This window comes from Phoxinus phoxinus (assembly GCF_949152265.1).
Source record: "Phoxinus phoxinus genome assembly, chromosome: 10".
Classification (NCBI taxonomy): domain Eukaryota; kingdom Metazoa; phylum Chordata; class Actinopteri; order Cypriniformes; family Leuciscidae; genus Phoxinus; species Phoxinus phoxinus.
Genome location: NC_136885.1, coordinates 18,861,441 through 18,887,241, shown reverse-complemented (window position 1 = coordinate 18,887,241; position 25,801 = coordinate 18,861,441). Strand labels below are relative to the sequence as shown.

General features: G+C 39.1%; 1 protein-coding gene across 9 annotated transcripts in view; it reads left to right on the top strand.

Annotated features, from left to right (window-relative positions):
- The first annotated feature begins 760 nt into the window (after positions 1 to 760).
- Positions 761 to 25,801, top strand: part of shc1 (SHC (Src homology 2 domain containing) transforming protein 1) — a 39,986-nt gene continuing 14,945 nt past the window's right edge. For 3 of the 9 annotated variants that reach the window (XM_079624541.1, XM_079624540.1, XM_079624539.1), the window contains exons 1-2: positions 21,704 to 22,443; positions 23,807 to 23,877. In XM_079624541.1, coding sequence (XP_079480667.1) covers positions 21,844 to 22,443; positions 23,807 to 23,877 — 671 coding nt within the window. In that variant the 5' untranslated portion in view covers positions 21,704 to 21,843. Of the gene's footprint in view, positions 1,117 to 14,012; positions 14,055 to 21,703; positions 22,444 to 23,806; positions 23,878 to 25,801 lie in introns of those variants that run through there. The other 6 variants (XM_079624546.1, XM_079624543.1, XM_079624542.1 and 3 more) reach the window with 6 other exon arrangements.

Here is a 25,801-nt window from a genome sequence, read left to right as displayed (position 1 = left end):
TTGATTTGTTTATTTATTCCGCAAAATGTAGGTCTACGTGTGAGAAATGCTGCATACCCCCGCTGAACACCCCTTACTTTAGTTTATTCAGTTTCAGTTCTCAAAAAAGTTAGTGCTGCTGATAATGTGGTTCACAACGTACACAATGCCCATTCTTTCAGTAGATTAAACCAATGCTCCTTCACAGGCACAGCCCTCCCTCACTCAAATGCTGGTATGACTTTCCATTTAGCGAATGATCCTATTGGTTATGGGCAACTTTTTTTATATACAGCGATTTATCCTTTTTGAAGCTCGCCCTCGATCTTTATAGTCACCATTCATTGTCACTGCTTTTTGAGACCATTAATCAAATTTTCCCCCTTTTTCTTTCGCAGAAGATAAGTTAATGGTTGGGAAAGCCGTGACTGAATATACACTTTCATTTTTGGTTAAACAATCTAATAGATTAGACTACAAAAAAATACTCGAGATTGTATATTAAATTGACATGAGATAGCCTACTTTAAAAATATATATAAAACAGAAGGAGAGACATTTAAACTGTTGTAACACTCGCTTCGTGTTTTGTAAACGGCGAATAAAACAGTAGCATACTAAATTAGTCCTATTTGTTTTATGTAGTAGCCTATTTTGTTTTATGTCCTACGTAATTTAATTACAGCTAGTTTCCTTGTCAATAATGAGTTAATGACCATAAACGCCCGGGAAAGTCCATGAATGAGTTCATATCTCTGTTTAGAGAGAATTTAATTCTTCTTCCACTGTGAATCGCCGTCTCTGAATGTAGAAAACAGGTCAAGGGCGCGCGCTGAGAGAACCAGGTGCGGGCGCTCTCGTGGACGACAAACCACATGATACAAGCAGCCATCAGATCGCGGAAGTGCGACTTTTTTTGGACTGTGGAAAAAGGGGGGTAGGCTGGGTGAGGAAAGGAAGGCAGAGCCGAAAAGAAAAGTTTCATGACATTATTCGTGTAAATGAGCCTGGCGAGACCCGTTCTTACCCCGTTATCTGGACTGACTTTGTTCCTCAAATGTGATATTTTCAGGAGTTGATCTGAAAAGTGCTTCGGAGCGCAGGACCGGAATCGAGCGGCCGAGAGGAAGCGAGCGGGTAAGTTCAGGCAAAAGTTGACCACAATCATGACTGTTTTATGCGGGACAGGAATCCATACTGCTCCGTACTGGGACGAGCTCGAATGCTTGTGTCTCGTGAAATCAAGCAGTTTCAACTTGTTACAGCGTCGGTTTTGAGTCAGAGTTGTCGCTTTACTTTTGTTTTAACTGTCTTTCTATTTATCGCCCATTCTATCCTTCATTGAGGATAATTTTGTCTCATTATTACCCAGCGTGCTTACTGTAAGACCACATGAGAGCTATTCAAGTTCTTTCAAGGCAGAGTAACGTTAGCTAAGTTGTATCCTTACTTGAAACAAAATGCGATCAAGTATGCTACTTAATTTAGGCGTTTATGCATGTTATGTTTTAGAAATCCACCGATATTATGTTTTAGTGTGGCTTAGATAACTCTGGTATTTAGTATACAATATTAAAATGAATAATAATAGGCTACATATTTTTTATCTTATTTAATTTTAACACCTAGCCTAATCTTTATGCAAAGTTTTGGACTGTCTGATTAAGTAAAATGCTTCACATTTCTTAAGAATAAATGCAAGTTAGGTAAAAGTTCATTTTACTTAAGCTAAACCATGTATTAACGAGCAAATAGCATCATTAGACCCGATATAAAAAGAAGAAAAGTTAATATCTAAAATATTGATCAAACCGATAATCTGTCTGCCTGTGTTATGTTGTATTGTTACAGTGACAGACACTAATATAAATAATCTCTTGTTGTGAAAAGCAGTTGTCCTCAACATTAGGGCCGTTTATCATGGACGGATCTGACCAGCTGCGAATCCTACACCAGCATGAGCTCTTATCTGCTGCATGAGCAGCTGTCGCAGACATTTGGAGCAACTGAATAATGATTCAGTCCAACACAAGGGACGATCCTATGTATTCCTATCAGATTCAGATGTCTGACTGTGACATTAGACTGAGCACTGTACACGAGATCTAGATTGTGCAGTCATTTATGAAACAATGCCTGTGATGTCAGTCTCAGGAAACTGAGTCAGTGGTTTTGTCACTGATGGAACAGTATTCAAGATGAGTCTTTCTTAAAGGATAATTCCGGTATTTAACACCTTGAGTCTATATTGTAGTTTGTTTTGGATGAACAAGAGTGGTGGACAACATTTTTTTGACAATGGTTCCTCTCTCGAGTTTTTGACTATAAAAGAATTGGCCATGGACCCATTTAACATTGGAGTCAATGTGCATGTCCGAAAATGTCATTAAAACAACCTTTAACATTAGTTTTCAAAACTGTTAAACTCACCGAGTGATTAGTGATGTTAGTTGATGTTCCAGAAACAAAAAGTGTTGCGAAATACAGTTTCTGTCGTGTTGTATTCGTCATTTTGTAAAATCCCATTGAATTCTGTTGAAGGACTGAGTGCTCGAAAATGACGAATAAAACACGACAGAAACTGTATTTCGCAACACTTTTTGTTTCTGGAACATCAACTAACATCACTAATCACTCGGTGAGTTTAACAGTTTTGTAAACGAACATTATTGGCTGTTTTAATGACATTTTCGGACATGCACATTGACTCCAATGTTAAATGGGTCCATGGCCAATTCTTTTATAGTCAAAAACTCGAGAGAGGAACCATTGTCAAAAAAATGTTGTCCACCACTCTTGTTCATCCAAAACAAACTACAATATAGACTCAAGGTGTTAAATACCGGAATTATCCTTTAAAGGCCTCCATTTCATCTTACATCAGAACCCACAGGCCAGCTGGCCTCATTCAGTCATATTTTGCTTCATGTCCAGTGCATAACTTAGGAGGAGCTCTTTGAGCCTTTATATTACTTTTTACCGCCTATTTTGGGGTTTAGTGAGAGAAGCTGTGGGACAGTTAAAGTTCTAATTGTTTATTAACTAATCGGAAGGATAGTTTATTCAAAATCAGAACCAGTTGATTTTGTTTTCCCGTAGAGCATGATATTTGTAGTAGGAAGAATGACAGTTGTGTCATGAAAGAGCAATACAGGATTTATGATGAACTGACAGGCTTTCTTTGTAACGCTCTCGTTTTCTCTTGTCTTCTAAGTAGATATGTTATCAGGTTGCTTGCAGATGACACTAACTGGTGGAGGAAGCACTGAATAGCTCACAATTTCACCTGATTAGAAGCAGGATGAACAGGCCGATAGTGCATATTATTACTGCTAAATTGACTCTTTGAGACAGCCTGATATCAACACACACTGCTCAATCTCAGATGAAAAACCCTATGCTCAGAAAAGAGTCATTCTTCTTGTTTCTGAAGAGTATTGACGTGTCTCTGAGCCGATCTATCAAAACCCAGTAAACCCAGTAATGTTGTCCCTTTTGAGGCCTTCTCCAGACGACTTTGTAAATTTGTGAACTTCTGTGGAAAGTCTTCCAAAAGTTGGAGCCAAACACATTTGAAATTTGCTCCTGAAAAAAATAATGACATAATGAATGATGTTTGTCCAGTGAATTGCATTGATGAAGTGAGAGCAGGGCAGCGGCAGGCCAGATTAAATGGGACATTTTATGTAAGAATGTATTTATAAACAATTAATTCTGTTTGTATTTCATAACTAAGGCCCGATGCCTGTTTGGTTTTTGTGATGTTATTGATGTTTTCCACTGTCTGGCTTCCTCTAATTTATATCAAGTTTAGAAATATGCCACTTTGAGCTACTGTCCCAAACTTCCCATCTATTCTCCGAGGAGCGCACGACAGGATATCATGTTCCTGTGCTATCACAATGTCCCACTGAGTAGTTTATGTTTTCGATGGCCCAGATGACGCATATGTTTGCTAGCTAGACAACCGAGAATTATAGTTTGTCTGGTCAAGTTGACTGCTTAAACATGTGCAGTTGTTCCCAGATCTAGTCCTTTACCCTGGGCAGGATGTCAAATGGGTTTTTCCATGGGTTTCAGATTCATGTGGCATATCTGGAGGAGTATTCACCACTTTCAGTGACTGCTGAAGGCAATGGTTTGTCCCAGCCTGCCCTCCGTCACCTATCATAAGGCTTCAGTGTTGTGATCCTGAAGGTTTCTTTATGAAAATACCTTTGTGCAGATGGTTAGTGAGAATTATAGCCAGACCTAAAACTACAGCGGCAATGATGTGTTTGTGGTCAACACTTGAGTCAACAGGATGTTGGATTGGTTTGCATTAAAGCGAGTAGTTCAGCTGCACACAGGAACATGGTCAGGTACTGAAGCCACATGGACAATAGACATCGATAATTGTCTACATGTGGTGTGTTTAGTTGAAATGTCATGCAGCATGCATTGTCTTTTGTTTCTTTCTCTTTCTCTCTTTCTCACCACTTGATTGGTTCTCGTAAAAGGGGGAAGGGGCATTTCCTGTTCAATTCTTACCATGTTTTCTCTTGCCTTCAACACACACACACACACACACACACACACTAGCTATGTTTCCATCCAAGTTGTAAACTTAATTTACGATAATTTTTTCACGTTGTGTGGCCGATAACCCATACATAGTAGATATTACAATGCTACTGTTTACTATTTTGTCTAAACAAACAAAAAATAATAAATTCTGAAATCAGTTTTTTTTTTTAATCAGTCATTTTAAATGATACAAGTAAATTTAGGCTATAATGTTCAATTTACTGTATTGATGTATTGAAATTAATTTTGATATCTGCTAAAGATTACATTTAGGCCTACCAGTGTTCTTAAAATATTAACTTTAATTGAGCATTTTAGATGAGGGCAAAGGTAATCTAAATATAAAAATGGAAATGAGCATATACAAATAAAATCGGCTGATCTTTAAATTGGTTGTTAAATACCGGTAATTTGGTACTGATATATTGTGCATTTCTAGTCTCTGTAATTTTCTGATGCACATCTAGGAATTTATTTAGTAGATGTGTTTTTATTGTAGTTTATAGACCGAATTCATCCACCTCAAAGCATATAAGTTTTATTTTTTGTTGTTGACATTTTTAAATTTCACCAACTGGTTTTAAATTTCTTGTTGTTTTCATCTAGCATATCTAGCATTTTTGCTATCTACTTTTTTATGAAAATATTCCATTTGTGACCTAAATATGTGACCCACTCATCTGCTGACACAATACAGATACAATCACATTCTTTGTTTATAACCGAGTTATCTGGCTCTTTATGATCCACAAGCAGGTAGTAAAATAGACTAAAGGTTCTTATGAAGGTCTCTCTTCATGTCTGGAACATTAGTCAGTCTGTCTCACACCCTGTCTCTGCCTTATTTGATATGTTTTGTTGTGGGGGTAGTGACAATATTGTCAGGTTTTTGCTTAAATTCACAAACTGAAATTTCACTCCAGAAAGTGAAGAACTGAACGAGAGCCTCTAAATTCCTTGTAGGGATGTCAGTTTACATAAATTCCCATAAGCGATCACTGTAATGATCAGTTAAAGTTGCAGTCGGCAAGTCTGGCAGATTGAGGGGATTTAGCCAAAATTTTGAATGTTTACAACTGCCCCTCCCCCACTACCGCGAGCACCCTCCCATCGAGTTCGTGCTCGTCAGTGCGTGTACCAGATTTTCTGTGAACGTGCCCGTCTCTTCAGCATCGAAGCATCATTTTAATTTCTTTAGTTGTTTTGGACCTCTTAGCTCTGGTTGTTAACCGAGGATTTTTTTTCTCTCCGCCATCACGCTTCGTACAATCCAAGACACCTGTGAACTTCAGGCATGTGCATGTGATATTGTAACGAGGGGAGGGGGGGATCTGTGATTGACAGTCAGATCTCACACCCCCCTGCGCTGACTGGACCAGAAGAACCGGGAGTGGTGGATTTTTGCAAAACAAATAACACGCTCCAGGTGGAGGTAGAAGCGCGGGTTTTTCTCTAAAACCGGCTGATTTATGTTGTTCTGTTGGAGCATAGTGTCGGTTTCAGTGAATATGATCAAAAAAATCTTGCCGACTTCAGCTTTAATCAAATAATCATTAACCAACCTCTTAACCACTACTAGTCATCATGTTACTTAACCAACAGAAAATAGGTGTCGTTTTAAGGCTTAGAAGCTTGGCTTTACAGTAAATATAGGGAATACGACCATCACTTAACAAGTGCTTTTAAATTTGCTGTCATTAGAAGTGCTCTATTTTCATAGCTTGAAAAAATAACTGCTTTACATGAAAATGTGATCTGCAAAATCATTGTGCATAACAGATAGACTCAACTAGCAGAATACAACAAGCATATTTGTTTCGGTTTAGGGCTGCAACTAACGATTATTTTAATAATCGATTAATCTGTCGATTATTTTTTCGATTAATCGATTAATCGGATAAAATAATAATTTAAAAAAGCATTCATTCCCAACCCTTTATTCAAAAACAGAACTGACAGTGCAAATTCACAGTGCAAAAAATCTTCAGAAAGTGCACAAACAGGTCGCTCCTTGATAGGGATGCACCGATACCATTTTTTCAGAACCGATCCGATCCGATACAAAAAATTCTGAGTATCGACCGATACCAATCCGATACCAGGGCAGTTTTTTTTTAAATCAAGTAGAATTTCTATAACTATGTGTGTTGAACTGATAATCACTATTTTGTGTGTTAAACACAATCTACTTAAAGCTGCAGTCCGGCACTTTTTTGGGTTTAAAAATATCAAAAAAGACATTTTTGAAAAAAAAACGTAACCAGCCAGTGTTCAAAACGATCTGCTTGCCTTACCTCGATTCAAAACGGTAAGCTTGTAATAATGATTTTAATTCCAGTGGTACTGGTGGATTTCCGCGGGAATTTCGAGCATGTCTTTGCGTCATTACGTCACTTCTGTACACATAGAGAAGGAGTCCCCGGCTAGCGTGTGTGGATGATGGAGGTGGAGATTTAGTTTAGCACTTGGTATGGCGGATCCCGAAAGTTTAAAGCGACAATCACCAGTGACAACTGGAGATTCACCAGTTGTAAAACCCAAAAGACTTCGGACTTCAGATTGGCTACAGAAAAAATATATTTTATTTTTCACGTTTTGACGTGATATAAGCAATCGTTAGATTTAATCAGCATGATATAGCCTACTGCAATGCTTCCCCCCACCCCCCGAATTTGGTCAGAACAAAAGTGAATGTTACTTACTTGTTCAGATGACATTTTCCGATGAAAATTCTAATGTTGACACTTTCAAAAAGTATACTCTGACATTGCTGGTGATGACAGTAACGTTACAGTATCCACAGCGACGCGGCAGCCTCAATACATTGTGTTCATCCGCGCTGTTTCATGCCGATTTACTACCCACGCACAGTTAATAATTCCGCGAATAACTGCAATTGCAGATTTCTAACAGAGATGGCGACAAAGAGGAAAAACGACGGACTGCAGCTTTAATACAGACAACTTCATTAAAAAATAAATAAATAAAAATAAAAAAACACCATAAATGCTATTATAAACTAGAATAGTGGATAATTAAGCATACAATTTAATCTAGAAAAATCACAAGTGCTCAATAATTGTATTAAATCTGAACATGAAAAAACATTTAGTGAGGAACAAATATTAGAATAAGTGTAACACTAAATTTGGTAAAACGTTACACATTGCTCTTTGTATTGTTGTAAAATACATTCATGAAAAACAAGATAACAAAAATCAAAAAGATTAATTATTTTATAGCCTAGGCTACTATAAAATTGAGACATGTTTTAAATGTATAGCACATCGGTTTAATGAGGCAGCAACATGATGGATAGTACAGAACTAGAAAGGCTATTAATAATCGTTCATTGCGTCGCTGTATTATGATATGAAAGGCCCCAATACAGTGCGGCACAAAGCGCTTATGCGCATCCCGAGCGCAGAATGATGCGCTTGAAGCAACACGAGTCACAGCGCGCAGCGCTTCGAGTCCGGATTGAAAAGTTCAAATCACAAAGGAAAGACATAGGCTATTGATGCGTAGTGTATTATACAGTATCTATCTATCTATGCAATAGTTTATTGAGCATTTTCTTTTAACAGTTTTAAATGTCAGTTACTGTGCGCGTGAAGAACAATTATAGTGCTCTGACTCTACTCCAGTGTTCAGAGAAACCCGGTAGAAAGTAACATGATGCAGCAATAAAGTCCAGCAAGATAAAGTTGTTTAATGCAAAACCATAGACCTTTATCTACAGATCAAGTATAATTATAGTAACATTGAATCATCTTGGAGAGAGTTTTTCATCGTGTTGACCGTCGTACCGAACGCGACGCGCTGTCAGATGCTGAATGGAGAATGACTGACAGCCGCAGCGGAGGGAAAAGTGTACGTGATCTTGAATTTAATCACTTAAATATAAATTTCTATCTCACATTATATTATATAATGGCTTCAGAGCACTTATCATATAGTGCACGACAACTTTATGATGCTTTATAATGTTTTTGTCCCTTTTGTGGGGCTTAACAATAGCACAGAATATAAGTTACGCACAATTATTTTTTTACATCTCCGTGTCGCGCGACACAACGAATCGATAATGAAATTCGTTGCCAACTATTTTAATAATCGATTTTTATCGATTTTATCGATTCGTTGTTGCAGCCCTATTTCGGTTACCAGACTATACCAAGTATTTGTTTGAAAAATTGGCACCAACACACGTGTAAACAGTATACACGCATGATGCCACGTATACTCATTTTGCGGCCACATTTTTGACACCGTTTTACAGCTGGAGTGCGCTTGGATTGGTTTGATTGCTCAGATTGACCGGTCTTGATTTACCATGAGCCTTATAGGAGTGCACAGCTGAAACAGCTCTGGAAGATCATCGCACATCAACCAGGATCTTATTACTTGCTGTTTAGTCTATGTACTTTTACTGTGGTGTTTGCACAAGTAGTTCTTATGTTCAGTAAAATCACTTGTTTGTAGGTTTGTTTTGTACCCTTGGTTAATTATATTTTGAAATGAATGGCTAGCCTACCTAATCCATTGCATGGCTTGAAGACATTAGGTGTGTGTTAGACTTGTGGCACTGTGCAGACCGATCGGTGTATGACATCAAAGTACCGCCAGAGCAATTAGAAAGCAGACGGCTTATTAGCTGACTACGGGCCGGCGCACTTGGTTAATTGTTCTATGTGTGTCTGCTGCACGTGTTTTGCTCACGAGCTGCACACACATCAAAACGACACACTCTAACGATGACCTTTCGTCGATTAAGCATTAGCATCCCTAATTTCAAGAATGTTTTACCCAAAAATTACAAATGTGTTAAACTTTTTTTAACACCCCCCCCACACACACACACAGGATGCGACGGCCTTTTGTCCAAATGGTTTCGCTCTGAGTAAACCCACACGTGGCATACCCACTGCGAGAGACACACAAGCTGTTTCTCAAATCCTGCACTTGTGTCGCTGATGCTCAGGCATTTGGTAATGTGAGCTTGCAAATGTTTTTCCTAATTCAGATTTTGACAATGATCCATGGATGATTGAGTTTTTTGTTGAGATTTCATGTATTTTGTTGCTTGTTTTAGCTTGTGGTTGGTCTAAGATCAATCCCATTTTTCTGTTATAGTGCCACAATATTTGTGCTGGTAGGTTTAAAGTAGCATATTATTTAAACATACTTTGGTACTTATTCTATTTAACTATAAAGTGTGTACACAATGTTGTATTGGTCATTCAGGGTTTACACACATTTTAATGAAAGTTGCAGAAAGAAAGCCTGAGACTTTTGCCCATGCACAAAGAAAAACTTTCATATGTTCTTGGGAAAACTACAAATATACTATCATTCAAAAGTTTGGTGTCAGAATCAGAAAGATTTTTTTTTTTAAAGAAATTAATATTTTTTTCAGGAAGGACACAAAATATTTCTCTTTCAAATAAATGCTGTTGCAAAAAAAAAAGTTGCACAACTGTTTTCAACATTAATAATAACTAAATAAGCAATAAACAAACTATGTTTGTTGAGTAGCAAATCAGCATATTATAATGATTTTTGAAGGATCATGTGACACTGGAGTAATAATGCTGAAAATTCAGCTTTGCCGTCACAGGAATAAATTACATTTTTAGAAAAGTTGAAAACGGTTGTTTTGTATTGTAATAATATTTCACAATATTACTGTTTTTACTGTATTTTTGATCAAATAAATGCAGCCTTGGTAAGCTTAAGAGACTTCTTCTTGCTGACCCAAACTTTAACATGGTATTGGGTAGTGTACATTGTAGAGGTCAGCTGATGAATTTAGGCAATAACTAAGGTGAGTAAACGGGCTGATAACCAGCTGTTAGTTTTTAGAATCGATAATATGAATGAGAAGTTTGCATGCTTATGTTGCCATTTCTAATACATCTAGTTTTCCTGTTCGCATACAGAAGTTTCTTGTGAAAGAATTACTTACGGGCTCCATAGTATATTATAGAAACTGTTTTGTTGTCCTTTTGTTTGATCACAGCGGTTTCTTTACCGAAAAGTGAAAAAGAACAAGATGTATTGTGTGATCTAGCAGTTCTTTAAGATTGGCTAACCGGAACAGTGAGTTGTTGATTTCTTTAGATTTTGAGATCTATTTTCTGCTGAAAGAGAGTGGAAGTTGGTGTTCGAGGAAGCGTCAGCACTGTGTATTTAAGCAAGACAGACTGCGGTAGTACTTGGAAAAGAGAGAAGAAGGGAGAGAGTCCTAAAATAGATGGCTCACACTTCTGTAGTCTAGAAGCCTGAGTGAATGCTAATCTAATGTCCACTCAGAAAAGCCATTGACAGATTCCCACAATTCATGCCATAATGGCTTTAATCTTGTAGACTTATTTATGCCGTCACATAGCTGTGCATTACAGTATTTATCTTGGTAATCGTGTCAGTGTGTGACAGTGAGAACCATGGGACTATTGTGTGTTATCTGGGATTGCTGATAGTTCTGGTATGTTGTTTAAGTAGTATTTCATGTAATTTTTGCTGTCTTCGCAATGAACAGGACACCTGTTTGTGTGTGTGAGTGTGAGAAATATGGGCTTTTCATATAGTATGCATGCCTGAGAGAATCAAAGATATCATAAGACCAATATGAAACCACATGTAAAAAGTTCACTGGGGCTTTTTATGTTGTTTTCCTGTTTCACTTAAATGTCATGATTTGCATTAGATTCCCAGTCTTCATGATCCCGCAGAGGTCATATCTGGGTCAGAGGACTCCGGTTCGGGCTGTATGTATATGGCTGTGAGTCAGACAAGTGGCATTACTTGCATCTCCAGGCTTTTACGTAATCTTTTATGACTACATGCAGTTTCAGGGACATGTATGGGATGCTAAGTCTGAAACATTGAGCTTCAGTGTACTTCAGCTCAGTCCTCAGGTCAACCCTGTTATTATGGACTGCGAAGAAAAAACTCTAAAAGGCTATGTTGGGCCTCCCAGAAAGAGAAATGCAAACACGAACACCTTCCCCTAATATCAACAGTCCACCTCGGGCTGATGCGGAACTGTGTACCTGAGGGACTGGCAAGATAAGTTGCTTGTCACTGCAGGGTTATTAAAGTTTTAAATGTAGAATTTCTGTTTTATTTTTAGGTTTGGTGTTCTTTTCGTTTTGTTTAGTTAGTAATATGTTTTACATTAGATTTTTTTTGTGTTTTTCAGTTTATTTTGGTTGATGCAATTTAAGTGTAGCATCATTCAATTTCTAAGGACTACCGTTTTTCCTAGTGTTATCTACAGTAGTGTCGTTTGTTTTATGTTTAAAGCTGCAATATGAAAGATTTGGCTCTCTAGCGAATAGTTTCTTGCGGAGGAACATTGTTTTGGTGATCATAATGAGTTGGGCTTCAGCTCAGCTTTTCTGCACAGATAAATGTAATGGTTTGCGGAGTGACGGTGTACGTGTTACAGGACATGATTTTTCAGAGCTAATATCACCAATGCTGTCAAACTTGAAGTAAAAAAAAATAAAACCATGATCAGTTGCTTTACATATTAGTCAGTCTAAGTTGGTGGTTCTTTCCTGGATTTAGTTGCAATATGAACCAATCTAGCCTCTAACCAGAAGTCTATTCAGGCTGTCACTTTACGTTCGAAAATCGATTGCACAATCGATCAGACCAACCAACACAAGTTTCGAAAGCAAAAATCGGGAATCGATTTTAACGGCCTTCTCTCGGAACGCATACAGCTCGTCACGATACGCCCGCAGCGAACTAGCCTGGCTCCGACCCTCCTACGTACTTTCACTCAATTTTCATTTTCCTTCAGTACTACTTCTGGGCTTGCGGTATATTCTTGGGTTTTCTCCGATCAATTTTTTACCGGTCCAACCAGCGAACAGAGGGAGTGGTTGAGAACGAGGTTGTGTGCTAGTTTGAGTTGACATGCGTCACGAGACTCACAACCAAACTTTAGCGATTGGTTATGGCAGATCCAGAGTGGCTCTGGGCAGATCCAATAGTTTTAAACTTTCACAGAGTACCCGCCTTCAAGGAAGTTGACACTTGTCAATGGAGAGTGGCCAGACTCTCTGTACAAATGAAATGTACGAAAGTCTGGTAGGACCAGGCTAGCTGCGAACTCGCTCACACAGCAACTGCAGGCTCTGACGAACACACATAACAGCAAATATACTTCTGCATAAAGTGTCTCTTTTTACAACAAAAATGTGAATTCTGCCGGTATTCAGTCTCATGCATACAGATACATATTCGGGCTACAGGCTACAGTCGCCTACGTAGGTGAAATTTGTTTGACATTTCTAATCGTAACACAGCCATGTTGAAGCCTACAGTAATGTTTTTCATTGATGTTATGGCAGTCCACTCTGCTTATTGTTTTTTGAGAATGTTGCACTCCTGTTTGTCATTGTGCATGAAACTTCACGCCGAAATATTGCTGACTTGTTGTGCGCGTGCTTCTCAAGTGCCCTCTTTATGCTCATCCTAATGCCTGTTAGTTGTCCGTGGATTTGCCTATATTTGGTGTAGAAAATGGAAATGTCTTTTGACATTATGTCTCAAAAAAGTGACAGCCCTAGTCTCTATGATACTAATCCTGCTCTAATTACAGTATGCAGAAAATAAAAATAATACAAAACTAAGTACCACTTCTGTACACTAATTCAACACTTTACATTATTGTAGTCAAATGAGTCTGCTGCCTTTCATCCACTGCCCACATCTCACGTCTGGTAGAGTGTGAAGGTGGGTTCGAAGTGCACCCCACCCACAATGCTTTTTTAGTTTTGTGAGCTCTGCAGAGCAGTATCATTGATAAGCAAAGAGTGCATTGTTACCAAAGTAACACAAAGTGTTCCAGAGGAGTTGCTATTGGTTACTTACCGCAAGAACAGTTCTATTCTGGGTGGCTGCTTTAAGAATGTTACCTGCTCTGACCAACTCCCAGCAGGCTGGAACATGTGCGCACTGTCACCGATTCAATCTGCTGTGTATTGGAGACACAAGCATACATGCCCATTACCCGTCCTGCCTGGTCATTCCTTTCATTCCATGGTTTGTCTTAGCATGACCGCAGACATTCTTTAATGTGCTTTTCTCCTTTTTTGTGAGGTATATTTTAATCTTGAACGCACATGCATGCGTGCACAATCAAACAATATCAGTTCTAGCCAGATGCACTTGGGAATTGGTTCAAATGAATTCGGTTTACTGCCATGTGATGTTTTTCTCCCAGGTGCTACAAAGAAGAGCGACTAATTTAGGAAGTCGTTTGTAATAATCCCCGATTGAATCATGCATAAACGCTTACCTGACACAACTGAATGTTTTAATGCCAGTTTTTCTTTTATATGATTTTTGCCTCTCAGGCTAATCAAAGGCTTGCTGTGATTGGTGGCTTTGCTGATGTGTCATGTGATTTTGTGTGAACATGCTAATATACGTTTACATGCACTTTCTAGGAAAAGTGGCACACAAAAGAGTGTTTTCCGATGGAGTATGTGGTAAGCGTTCCCAAACACACCTGCACGTACATATCCTGAGGCATGGAGGCTGGTCATCATACAGTACATTACCAAAAAACCTGACACATTTCGGCCACTTCTGAGTTTGTGTTGAAGCCAGTGGGTTAACTTATAAACCTTGCCGTATGCTATTACATAGTCGGAGACCCAACCAACCGGAATTTTTGTCATTGAACATTTAGGTGAAATTACATTAATTAAGTGGGTGTGCCTTGATTAACTAGTTAATTAGTTACAAGCCTAGTGCTGAATAATTTTGCACTTTTCCTGTGTACCATGTAGTTGATTATGGTAAAAATAGGCTTTGGTTATTTTAATCTAGGAGTCTGTTCTTTGCAGTTATGGCAACAAAAGTTAGTTTAAAAGTTTTAGTACAGTGAGCCAGGTCAGAAGAGAACATCTAGTGTGTCTATGAATATCTTTTACTGCATTCCGCACATGCACCCGCACAGTGCTTTATACACAACATAATGTTTCTGCAGGGAGTTGAAAATGTAGGTCATTAGATTTACCATAATGCCTGGCTCTACATTGCTCTGTGTTAGCTCACTTCCTGTCACTTCTGTGGGTATCTAGTAGGTAAAACGCCTTCATGTTGTCATTAAGGAGAACCATCAGCCTCTATGCCAAGGGATACACTCCCAAAATGCACCAGGTGATGGGATGGGTGTCTGGATCTTCACTTTCCCACACGTGTACTCGCCTATTCCTTTCTTTCTTATTCTTTCTGAGGCATGAATTACCTTTTTCATATCTGAATGTGTTAGAGATCTTGGTTTCATGCACTAGAATTGTAAATTAAAGCGGGAGTTTGTTCTTCAAGCTTGGATTTATTGTATTTCTTACCTGCTCTGGGTTCCTCTTTTTCTTTTCTTTTTTGTGGTTCTTGTTTATCGCTCACATCTCTCAACAATAAGAATTTTTTTTTTTGCTTCCCTCACCCCAAGTTTTTTGTGTTTCCCCCAAAGCTTGTGTTTCATTTGAGGAACATTACCTGTTCCTTAAATGACAGCTACACAACTACAACTTTGACACTTCAAAAAGTTCATAAAGAGTCAAGACAAGAGATTGTAAAATTAATCCATATGAATTTTCTGAAGAGACACGATTGCTTTATATGATGAACAGATTTAATTGATGCTTTTATTCACATAAACATTCATCAACTCACACATCTGTTATATAGTAAATGAAAGCTCAAGCATGTTTGCTTAACGTGCGAGAACCAACGAGGTTCATTCTTGTGTTACGCAGCATGTTGTTACCACCAAAGCGGTAATTGCATGGACTGTCAACGGAGGGTCAGAAAGCTCTCAGATTTCATTTAAAATGTAATTTGTGTTTCGAAGATGAACGAAAGTCTTACAGGTTTGGAACGACTTGAGGGCGAATAATTGATGAATGAGTTTTCTTTTTTTCTTTTTTGGGGGAACTAACCCTTTAGAAAAGAAAAAAGAAAAGAAATCCAATATCGACCGATACCTATAAAGAAATAATTTGTCATATTGGCTCATAATATATAGTATCGATATATTGTTCATCCCTACCCTTCACCAATAATTGTTGAAATTTAAACAATTCCTCATCTATGTTAGGCATCTAAATAACTTTACCTTGGTGACCTATTTACATCAGCACAAGAACATTTTCCAAAGCTTAAAACATGCACATCACCATTAAACGTAATATGTATTGGCTCGAGATTGCAAGTGAAAGTTCTGTTAGTTGGCTTAAAACACTTCCTATTGAGCCCTGCCTTGTTTGTCTGTCTGTTGTCTTAAAATTTAAATGCGTGTAATTGAATCTGTTGTCCTTTTGATGTGATCATGTTTGATTCCCCTGTTGTCTGCATTAATAATTTTCTTGTGATTTGTCTAGCTGTGTCTCTTTCCTATATTTGTGTTTTGCATACTCTCTCTTTCTCTCTCTCCCTCCCCCTCCGCCTGTCTGCTCTGAGTGTGTGTGCTTGCCAGACATGCCCATGCCCTGGAGCCAAGGACCATGATGCAACCGTGTTTAAGCTTGAATATTCCCTCCCTCCAGACGTTTCTGACGGACATTTCAGCACAGAGAAGTGACAGGGAAGGAGCAGCAGAAAAAAAAATGAATCGATGCACCTTTGCAGCATTTGCAGTCCCCTGTGTCCTTAGAAAGCAAGAAAGCGAACAGAGTGCACTCTGGGATTTGTAGTTCAGCTGACTCTTCCCCATAACCCTGAAATCAGGTCACTCGACTGAATGAATTACAAATCAACCCTCTAGTTATTTGCACACATCGATTAGACACTTATTGCACGGTTGATCTGAACGTGTAAAGGAGTACACTAAGATAACCTTGAGGATGTACCATATGACCTGCATTTTGTTTTTGCATTGGTTTATTGATGTGGTTGAGGTTGGTTCCCACAAACATGAAAGTTCTGTCATCATTTGCTCATCCTCGTGTCATTTCAAATAAATGTTGGGAAATGTTTCAGTTTTTGTTTTTCACACAATGAAAGCCAATGAGGCTCATTGTTGTTTTGTTTTGGACCCCATTGACTTTCAGTGTATGGACAAAAACAGTTCTTCAGAATATCTTCTTTTGTGTTCCACAGAAGAAAGATAGTCATACACGTTTGGAAAGACATGAGGGTGAGTAAATAATGAGGGATATATTTTTGGGTGATAAATCCTGTTAAAGTGTAAGAAAGATGGGGGAAAGTGGTAATTTTGTGGAAGATTATCTCTCTCTCTCTCTCTCTCTCTCTCTCATAATTGTGTGCATTAGAGAGAGAGGTGCTCGGCTGCTTGTGCATGCATGCACACTCTCATAAATGCATAGATGACTGATGCTGCCAATAAGAGAGGGCGAGAGAGGAAGGGAGGGAGGGGGCAGGAGTGCAAAGGGAATCAGCGCTAGCATCAGTGTGAGAGAGAGAGAGAGAGTGAGAGCGATAGACCAGACAGGGAGGAGAGGAGAATAGAGGACAGTCGGCTGCATCGCTCCTCACACACAGACGGAGGTGGAGAGAGGAGAGGATGAGAGATTGTGGGGGAAGGAGAGGACAAAAGAAGACCGCTGTGCCATTCATCACGACGTTCCACAGAAGTGAGGCTGGACGAGACTCACTCTAAACGAGGGAACTGCCGTGACTTTGTGATTTTGAAGAGAACCCAAGAAACGGATAAGAGAAAAGAGCGTGTTTTTGTCTTTCAGGGAGGGGACTGAGCCAGAAAGCGAGTGAGGGAGAAGGATGAGGATTGTGTGACACTGTTTAAATATTAACGTGATTATGATTTGAACATGGAGAAGGTCATTCGGTATTACCTAAAATGTGGCACTCTCACTCTCTTTTTTTTAATCCAAGGACTTTTGGGATAAAATATTACTTTTTCATTCTGCAACAACTAAACCGTGAGGACAAAAAAGATCTTTAAAGCTCCTTAAATTCTTTCACTTTGACTTTTTTGGATGGCAGCTCACAAACTCTTATATTTCTAATGTACATAGTGCTGTCTGTTATTGAACCAATGTTTTTGGTGTTACTTAAGAGTTATGCAGACAAAAATCAGGGTTTTTTATGCAAAGCATTTAGATGTCTTTATTTGTAGTGTATAAAAAAGGTGCTTTTGAATATATAGATATTTCATAGATTTCAGGAGGACTTTTTAGTGTTAGCTATTTCTGCTGTCTTTAGCCCGGAAGCGTGCGCGAGTCTGTCTTAAGTGTGTGTGTGTAGTCGAGTAATATTTGATTTCCTCATTGGACTGGTGCCACAATTGCGCTCTGTGCATGTTCGGATGTGTGTCTGGTTGTGCATGTTCGGATGTGTGTCTGGTTCATTCTACCTTCTGGTGTTAACACCAATCACCAGTGAGGTGTTGGAGGCGGCAGCAGCTGAACTTTCCCGTCCTGTGCCAGCGCTGGCTGCAGAACATCGATTCTCGCTGGCTCTGAGCTCTCGTGATTGGACACGGAGAGAGTCGACAGGTTTTGTGTTGGCGAAACTTGTTGGCTTTTGTCTAGGTTCTGTTATGACTCTGTCTCGCACACTTTTTCCTCAGTCTGTTACCATGGCAACAGTTTCATTGGCATGTTAAGTTCTCACGCTTTGTCTTGTGTAACTTCAGTTGCAAGTGTGTTGCAGTGTCCCAAGTTACACTTTAAATCAGACTTTAAGTTCAATCTCGTCTGTGTTAGGAAAGAGTCGAACCTTCTGACCTTATGACGGTTCATGGTGCTTTCTCTGAAACTTTTTGTTCATTCAGTCGATCTCTAAATCAGATTTGCCATATCTAACATTGGCTTTTTTCACTGACCATCAATATCATTGAATTATAATGTTATAATTTGAAAATGTTATCTGAAAATGGTGTAGTTAATCTCAGGTTTTGCCATCTGTGCTGGATCTCAACTGCACTAATACAACATCCGATTTACCTTTATGATTAATGTGAGCAAAAACAGCTAATCTCAATGTCTTAAAGATAAGGAAGCTAGTCTGTTAGCTACATCTGGGATTGACAATAGTCTCTCTATGTGGCTGGTTTACTTGCCTTTTGGTTTTACTTCAGATGAACAGGAACCTCTCAACCTTTAGATACAGTTCAGCCAGTGTTGATTTGGCGACTCTTTCACTCATGTTTACTGGATTCTGAAACAACTCGTCATATCAAAACAGGGATTTTGCCATATTCCTAACCGACAGGTGCTACACTCAAACTAGGTTACCATTGTGTTAAACTGTTACTGATATTATTTAAATGTTTTTATATATGTACAGTCAGCTTGATTTCTACTTCTCTGTACAGGTTCTCCTAAACACTGTGCTACTTCTGTGCCATGTTGTTGACGTCAATAAAGTTCATGACACGATGAGCAACTCTTAAATACAGCTTGGACACTTCTGTGCAAGTGCACAAAAAAAAAAGAGCAACACTGTTTGGATACAGTGAGCTCTGCAGTGCTAAAGTGATTCTGTGCCATGTCGTTGTGATACAGTTTACGAACTTGCAACACAGGCCTATAACTTATTGTACTTTGTCAATCGGGTCCGAGCGGTCTTACAGGTGCTCTATGAGAAATTTTGCTGCAAGAATGGCCCAATAGCACCACTAATGTGATGCTTTGTAGATGCAGTGCAGTGCAGGCACATAAATCCCCCGTGTCCCTCTGGTCTTGACCGCCTTGTTGTCTTTGACTGCCAGTCACATCTGTTGGAACAACTTAGTGTTGCATTTGTTCATGCACATCCAAGCAAGAACAAGACACACTTTCCCTTTGCAGCCTTGAGGCTTCTTTGTGGTCACACACAGGTGCTAAAAAGACTATAAATAAACAATCAAAAACACCTGAACGGACAAAGTAAGCCACGACAATAGAATTTCAAATTGTTTTGTGGTAGCTTATGTAAAATATATGCAGTTGAAAACAATTGTAAAAAGAGCAAGACTGGATTTGACCAAAGTCGGCTGGACCTTGCTACAAACTGGTGTTCTTAGCAACAGTAGAAACTGTTAATGGTCTACAAATGCTAATCATTTGTGAGGTTTAGACTAGAGTTGCCCTGGTGTGTTAGCTCAGAACTGTAGGAGGTTACAAGACTGTTACCTCTCTATCAGAGTTTTTTTTTAAGTGCTTTACACTGGGGAAGTGCATAGGTGCGGTTAAATTCTGTGTTTGACTTTGCTAAGTGACATTTAGAGGGTAGGTTTTCACTCAGGAAACAGATCTATACAGAGCTGCTCCATCCAACACTGTTTGCCTGATTTTGAGGTGTCATTTAGGCTAATGAGCAACTGATTGATTTTCCAGTTAGCATCTAATGAGCATATCTCTGGAGGCGGTACTTCAGATTTGGCCAATCAGGTCTCATTATCATCACACTGACAGTGGTGGAGCGTGCTTGTTTTAGGAACATCATAGTTCCCTTTGCAACTGGATTGACACAATTTAACTTCTTCACAGATCACACCAAACAATCAGTGGTTCTCTAAATGGTGCTCGAACCCATGTTCTCTTCTATACAGCCATATTTATCTTTGACTTAACTGTTTCAGGGCTTCCCAAGTCTAATTTGTCCTTTTCTAAATCATATTTCTACAAATTGTTGTTTATCAGGGTTAATTATCTGTGTATAATATACAATTTGTTTGCCGATTCAGTGAATTATTGCGAGATCTCAAAGAGGCTCAGGTGTTTTTTTTTTAAGGCAAAAAAGAGTAGCAGGACAGCCTGGAGAACGGGAAAGAAGACGAGGGAGGGGGCGTGGAGGAGAGAGAGATTATCTGGAAGAAGAGAGCGAGTGTGTTGGAGAGGGAGAGAGAGCTGGAGAGGCAGAAGCTGGAGGAGGAGAGGAGGAACGCTGTGGAATACACGGTGTGGAGGTTGAGGGAGGGATTCCAGGAGAGGAAGGATAGAGAGGAGGATAGACTCAAAGAGACGAGCGCAGAGGGCGCAAAAGCAGAGCAGCCTGAGGTGATCTGGAAAAAACGAGAGGAAGAGGAGGAGAAAGATAAGGATAGAGCTCGGCTTGGCGACAGATGTCCCAAAATCATCTGGAGGAGGAGGGAAAGGGAGTGACGGGAAAAGATGGGTATGTGTCAGCGCTAAGCGCTCTTAGATGTGACAGGAAGTGAGGTGGCAGATTTAGACTTGCGGTATAAGTTAACCTGCATGTACTCAGACTTCATGTAATCTAGGTGCTGTATAGCACACTTCAAGGGTCTTTAAACTTTTTAGGCCCTCTATTATTGTACGGAATTGAGTGTTTATTTTAAGCCTGGCCTATAATAACGTGTATAGTTTCATATTAATATACCTTTATTATTGAAACCCATAAAAATCATCATTATTAAGGTACAGAGTAAATCAACTTGTATAGTACTTTATAGATTTACTGAATACATTTTAATGTTGAAAGAAAAATTAAACATTTAACTGCACTTTAGCTTAATATTGTATGCATTTTTGAAATTTTCTCACTAAAATAGGATTGTTTCAAATCACACTGTAGTTAGCCGACATCCTAGGGGTCACGGACCCGCTGTAGAAGATCCCTGGTGTACATCTTTTTAACACCTGGACTAAATTAAGTCTTTAAACCAAAAGAAGAGGATTATGTTGATCGGTGCCGGTCTAATCGTCAGTGAGCGAAGCAGTTTGAATCATCATTAAATGATCCACATTCGCTGGATCAGTACTTTAGCATTTTCCATCCATCTCTTCCCGCTCTCTTCCTCTCACTCTATCGATCCGTCTGTCTGACGGAAGCCTCCTCTCTTACAGTCTCAGCTGCAGCTAATAGGCTTTTTATGGGACTCTGTCAGACAAGAGCTTGTAAAGTGGAGCCCAGCACATGCAAAGACAATGAACGCACACATAAACACAGTTGCATGCATATACAACACAACATCTTTTGAGATGGATTGTGTCTAAGACACTTTTATAAATATACCAATAACTTCATGACAATCATACTATATTTAGTGATTCATATTGTCCTCTATGCAGACTTGAGATCTGATGCAAAACCTTCTACATGCTGTGTATGACAACAGCAGAAAACGTAACTTTTTTGCATCATTCGTCTTTTCACATCCTGTTTTACTTTCCGGACTAAACAGTCAGCACACTGTCATCTCTCTGGTGCGATGATGCAGGAATCAGTGGATGCAGAGAAAAAGAGGACTATAAAAGACAAGGGAAGACAAGTTATTGATTGCGATAGAGCAACGTAGAAAGACATTTAAAGACGTTTAGTGGACACTGAGACGGCTGAGACATCATGGAGCTCGTCCCCAAAACCAAATACACGCCCTTCAGGAGCGACTCCTTCAGCTCAACAGACGAGACGGCGTCCAATCCATCCCTCCCTTCTTCTGCTCCTCTCACTCCTCTCACTCCTCCTGGCATCCCTCCTTCTCTCTCCTCGTCCTCCCTCACCCCCATCCTCCCTCCTTCGTCTCCACGGCAGGCTGAGAACAGCCCCACCACCCTCTGCTCCTTCTTCCCCAAGATGGGAGCCCTGCGGCTGGGCGTGTCTTCCACTCTGCTCCCAGGCCTGAAGGCCTCCAGCAGGCCGGCGAGCATGCCAGGCGGTCAGGGAGGTTTGGGAGAGTCTCCGGAAGACACTAGGACCTCCGCCACCAGCTCTTCTCTTCCTCCTCCTCTTCCTCTCCTTTCTCTAACAGCCCCATCTCCTCCTCCTCGTCCCCCACAGGATATGAACCGGTTGGGCGGGGCCTCGCGAAGGGCCCGTGTGGAAGGGGGCCAGCTCGGCGGAGACGAGTGGACACGGCACGGCTCCTTTGTCAACAAGCCCACCCGAGGTTGGCTGCACTCAGACAATGTGGTCAGCACCAGTGGGGTCTCTTACGCTGTCAGGGTAAGATGCATGTATGGGTCTTGGGTTGGGTTCCCTTTTTTTCCCTTTTTCTATTAATTTAATTGGTGGTGAATACTATACTAGAACAAACTCCTAAACTTAAGTATTAATCTTTGCCGTATAATTCATAACAAACTGTTTGTACTACGGACACAATAAAAGCAACTTGAGGAGAGGTGTAGTGTCGCAAGTGGTTGATTGTGAAATGGACAAAGATATCTTGTAGACTTACACTGAACAAGAGACCTGAGTCACATCTGGGGTACAGGATATCATAGGCTACATTCACACTGCAAGTGCTTAATTTTGATTAAAGTTAAGATTTAAGTGTGAACTGGTCACAGCCCCGAACAGACTCACACAAAAGAACAGTAAAAAGATTGCACACTAAGTCATATGTAAGTAATACGGTATGTAAGTAATCATGGAAGCAGGCTACCAAAGTCAGTGTTAGAGGGCGATTTCAGACACAGCCCAGAACATCCCAGTATCATGGCGGTGAGATTTGCATAGGAAAACAGTGCTTAAATTATCATATTGTTATATTACTATTTTACTGTTAAAATCAATTCCTCCTCCTCCTAAAAATAATAACAACAACAATATTACTTCATTAAAACAAATATTAATGTAAAGTGGACTAAGATCAATTAATAGAAAATCATACAAATGAATAATTTCAAGAGAAAAAATAAAGTGAAATAATTTGTGTTTATTTAACACTTATTGTAAACTTTTTGGTCAAAGAAAGAAGCCTAACTTGGTTCTTTTAATGATCTTACAGAAATGTAAAAATCTTTGAAAAGTTTGGGCAAAACATTAATTTGAAGACAAAAGGGCATTGTCTTTAAGATTGTAGTTTTTGCAATTTCTCTGTGGAAATGTATTATTATTATTATTGATATTTTGCCTACATGTCTAAACAGCAATGTTTTTTTAAATAATGCAGCCCTAATTTTGACAGGTTGGTTAACAGCTTGTAGTTCTTTTGCTTTTCAATTCTCTCAGTGAAACAGTCTGTTTAATACAGTATGCTTAATGTATTGTTTTCTTTAATGTGTGGCATTTTCAGACGAATCCAAGTCTATGGGCAGGAACTACATTGGGAACTTCTTTATTTGATTAGTACTTCATAATTAGAGCATCAGTTCTCATAAAACACACACACACACACACGCACACACACACACACACACACACACTTACTTAACCACATGCACTACAGATGTGTTGCCTAGTCAATAATCTAGACACAAGGCAACTGGGCAACACTCAACTGTATTCTGTGCTTTGAATTGTGGTTGGAGGTATTGCACAGTAAGTGCATTTAGTGAAGGTTTTGTCTTCTTTGTCTTTGCTGCAGTATATGGGCTGCGTGGAGGTGCTGCAGTCAATGAGAGCACTGGACTTCAACACCAGAACTCAGGTTACCAGGTAACACACACACACACACACACACACACACACGCATTGACTCTCGCCTTGCACTTCCTCTCATATTATCTCAAATATCCAGTGCATGTATATCCACGGCATCCCACAGGAGTGATTTAGTCGTACATTCTCCTCATATCCTAATGCACATGTGCACGAACATACACTCTCTCGCACTGGTCCGGATAAAAGCCCCTCCTCTGATGAAAAATTAATGTCCCTCTCTCAAAGAGTGTGACAGAAAGAGAACGCAGGAGATGAATGCTAAATAATGACATACACAGCCATTTTCTTATTCTCACAATAATTTGGTTTCTTCCGTTCTCGCATTTCTTTGAATAATCTGTATGTATGTATATGGGTACACACATGGGGTGTCATGACAGTGTTTTTAATAGTTGTTATCTGTAGGAAGATGGGAAGATGAGGCTGCAAATCATTTGCCGTATTAAACCACATTATTTGCTAGTCCACTTTTGCAGCATGCAACACATTCTACAATTAAATTGTGTGCTTTTGTTTGGGAGAAAGAGATCAGGGAAGAAGGGAGGCATTATAATAGCAGCAGCCCTGCTGTGTAACCACAAAGTCTTTTAATAGAATCCTCTGGAACCCTCATGGTTTCCTCCCTTTTCTCAGTGTTGGCGTGTGTGTTTGTTAATGGATGTTACACACATTTGCTTCTCAATATTGACAGTAGCAGCTGCTCGATAAACTTTTCATGCATAATCCTCGATTCTCGCTGGAGGGTGAAACTCCTTCAAGAAAAAAAGCATAAAGAGGGTGTGTATTGAGCTATAGTATATATAGTAGAGTAGAGTTATAGTATAGTTTGGAAGAAGTAACTCATTTTTATTTATTTATTTCATATTTAAATTATAATTTTCCCTTTAGTTGTAGTTTAATTTGTAGTTAATGCGCCTATATGACAGACTTGTGCTGCACATTTTGCACTTGACTGTATTTTCCCTTTTGAAGTGATTTTCAATCATATTTTAAGCAAAACCATGGCGAACAGTGCATATCTGAAGTGTCTCAGCTAAAGGAAATAATCCATTATTTATCAGCTTTAATATATCGGCCAAATTTTCTTATTGCGCCAATTACATTAAAAATTTACTTATATCGGGCGATACTGATATGGTGACCGATATATATTGTGCATCCCTATAATAAATCTATACTAATTTTTCTAAACGCATTTTTTTTTTAACGGTAAAAACTAATAGCATTTATTTTAAATGCTGCACTTTAGTCATCACAAGGCTGCAATAATAAATATGTTTCGTCTGTATTTCAGAGTAAAGCACAGCACTGTGTTCACGATTATAAAATGCATTTGAATTATCAATGCATTACCGTCTTCCCTAACTTTATAATAAGAAGCACTTATAAACCGGCTGTTGGTTCTGGACTTAATGGTTGGGGACATTCTTTTTTAAACATCCATAAATATTAGAATTGTCATTTTACAGTTTTATCATTATTATTGTTATATTTTTTACAATGAAATACTACAGTTGTATGTAGATTTATTTCCCCCGAATTGTGCAGCCCTGCAGCATAGAGTGGTGCAGGGATGACATCAAAACCTAGAAGACTAATTCGCCTCTGGTTCTCTCAAGATTTTCCTATGGGGTTATTCAATTTCTGTGTAAAATAAAGACTGTGGTAAATATAACGTGTCGATACTTGAACGTTTTGATCTACAAAGTAAATTACTCACACCCATATCGAAAATGTAAAATTTGAAGCATTAATGTTTCTTTTTTTTAAACGGACGGTTTTTATACGTAACTAAATAAGACATTGAAGAGTATTTGTATACGTTTACATTGTAGAAGTTTTAAAGACAGCCTTGTGACCTATTCTGCTTATGACAACATTTAAAAAAAACAATCACAGTTTGGTTGTTGCATTTTTT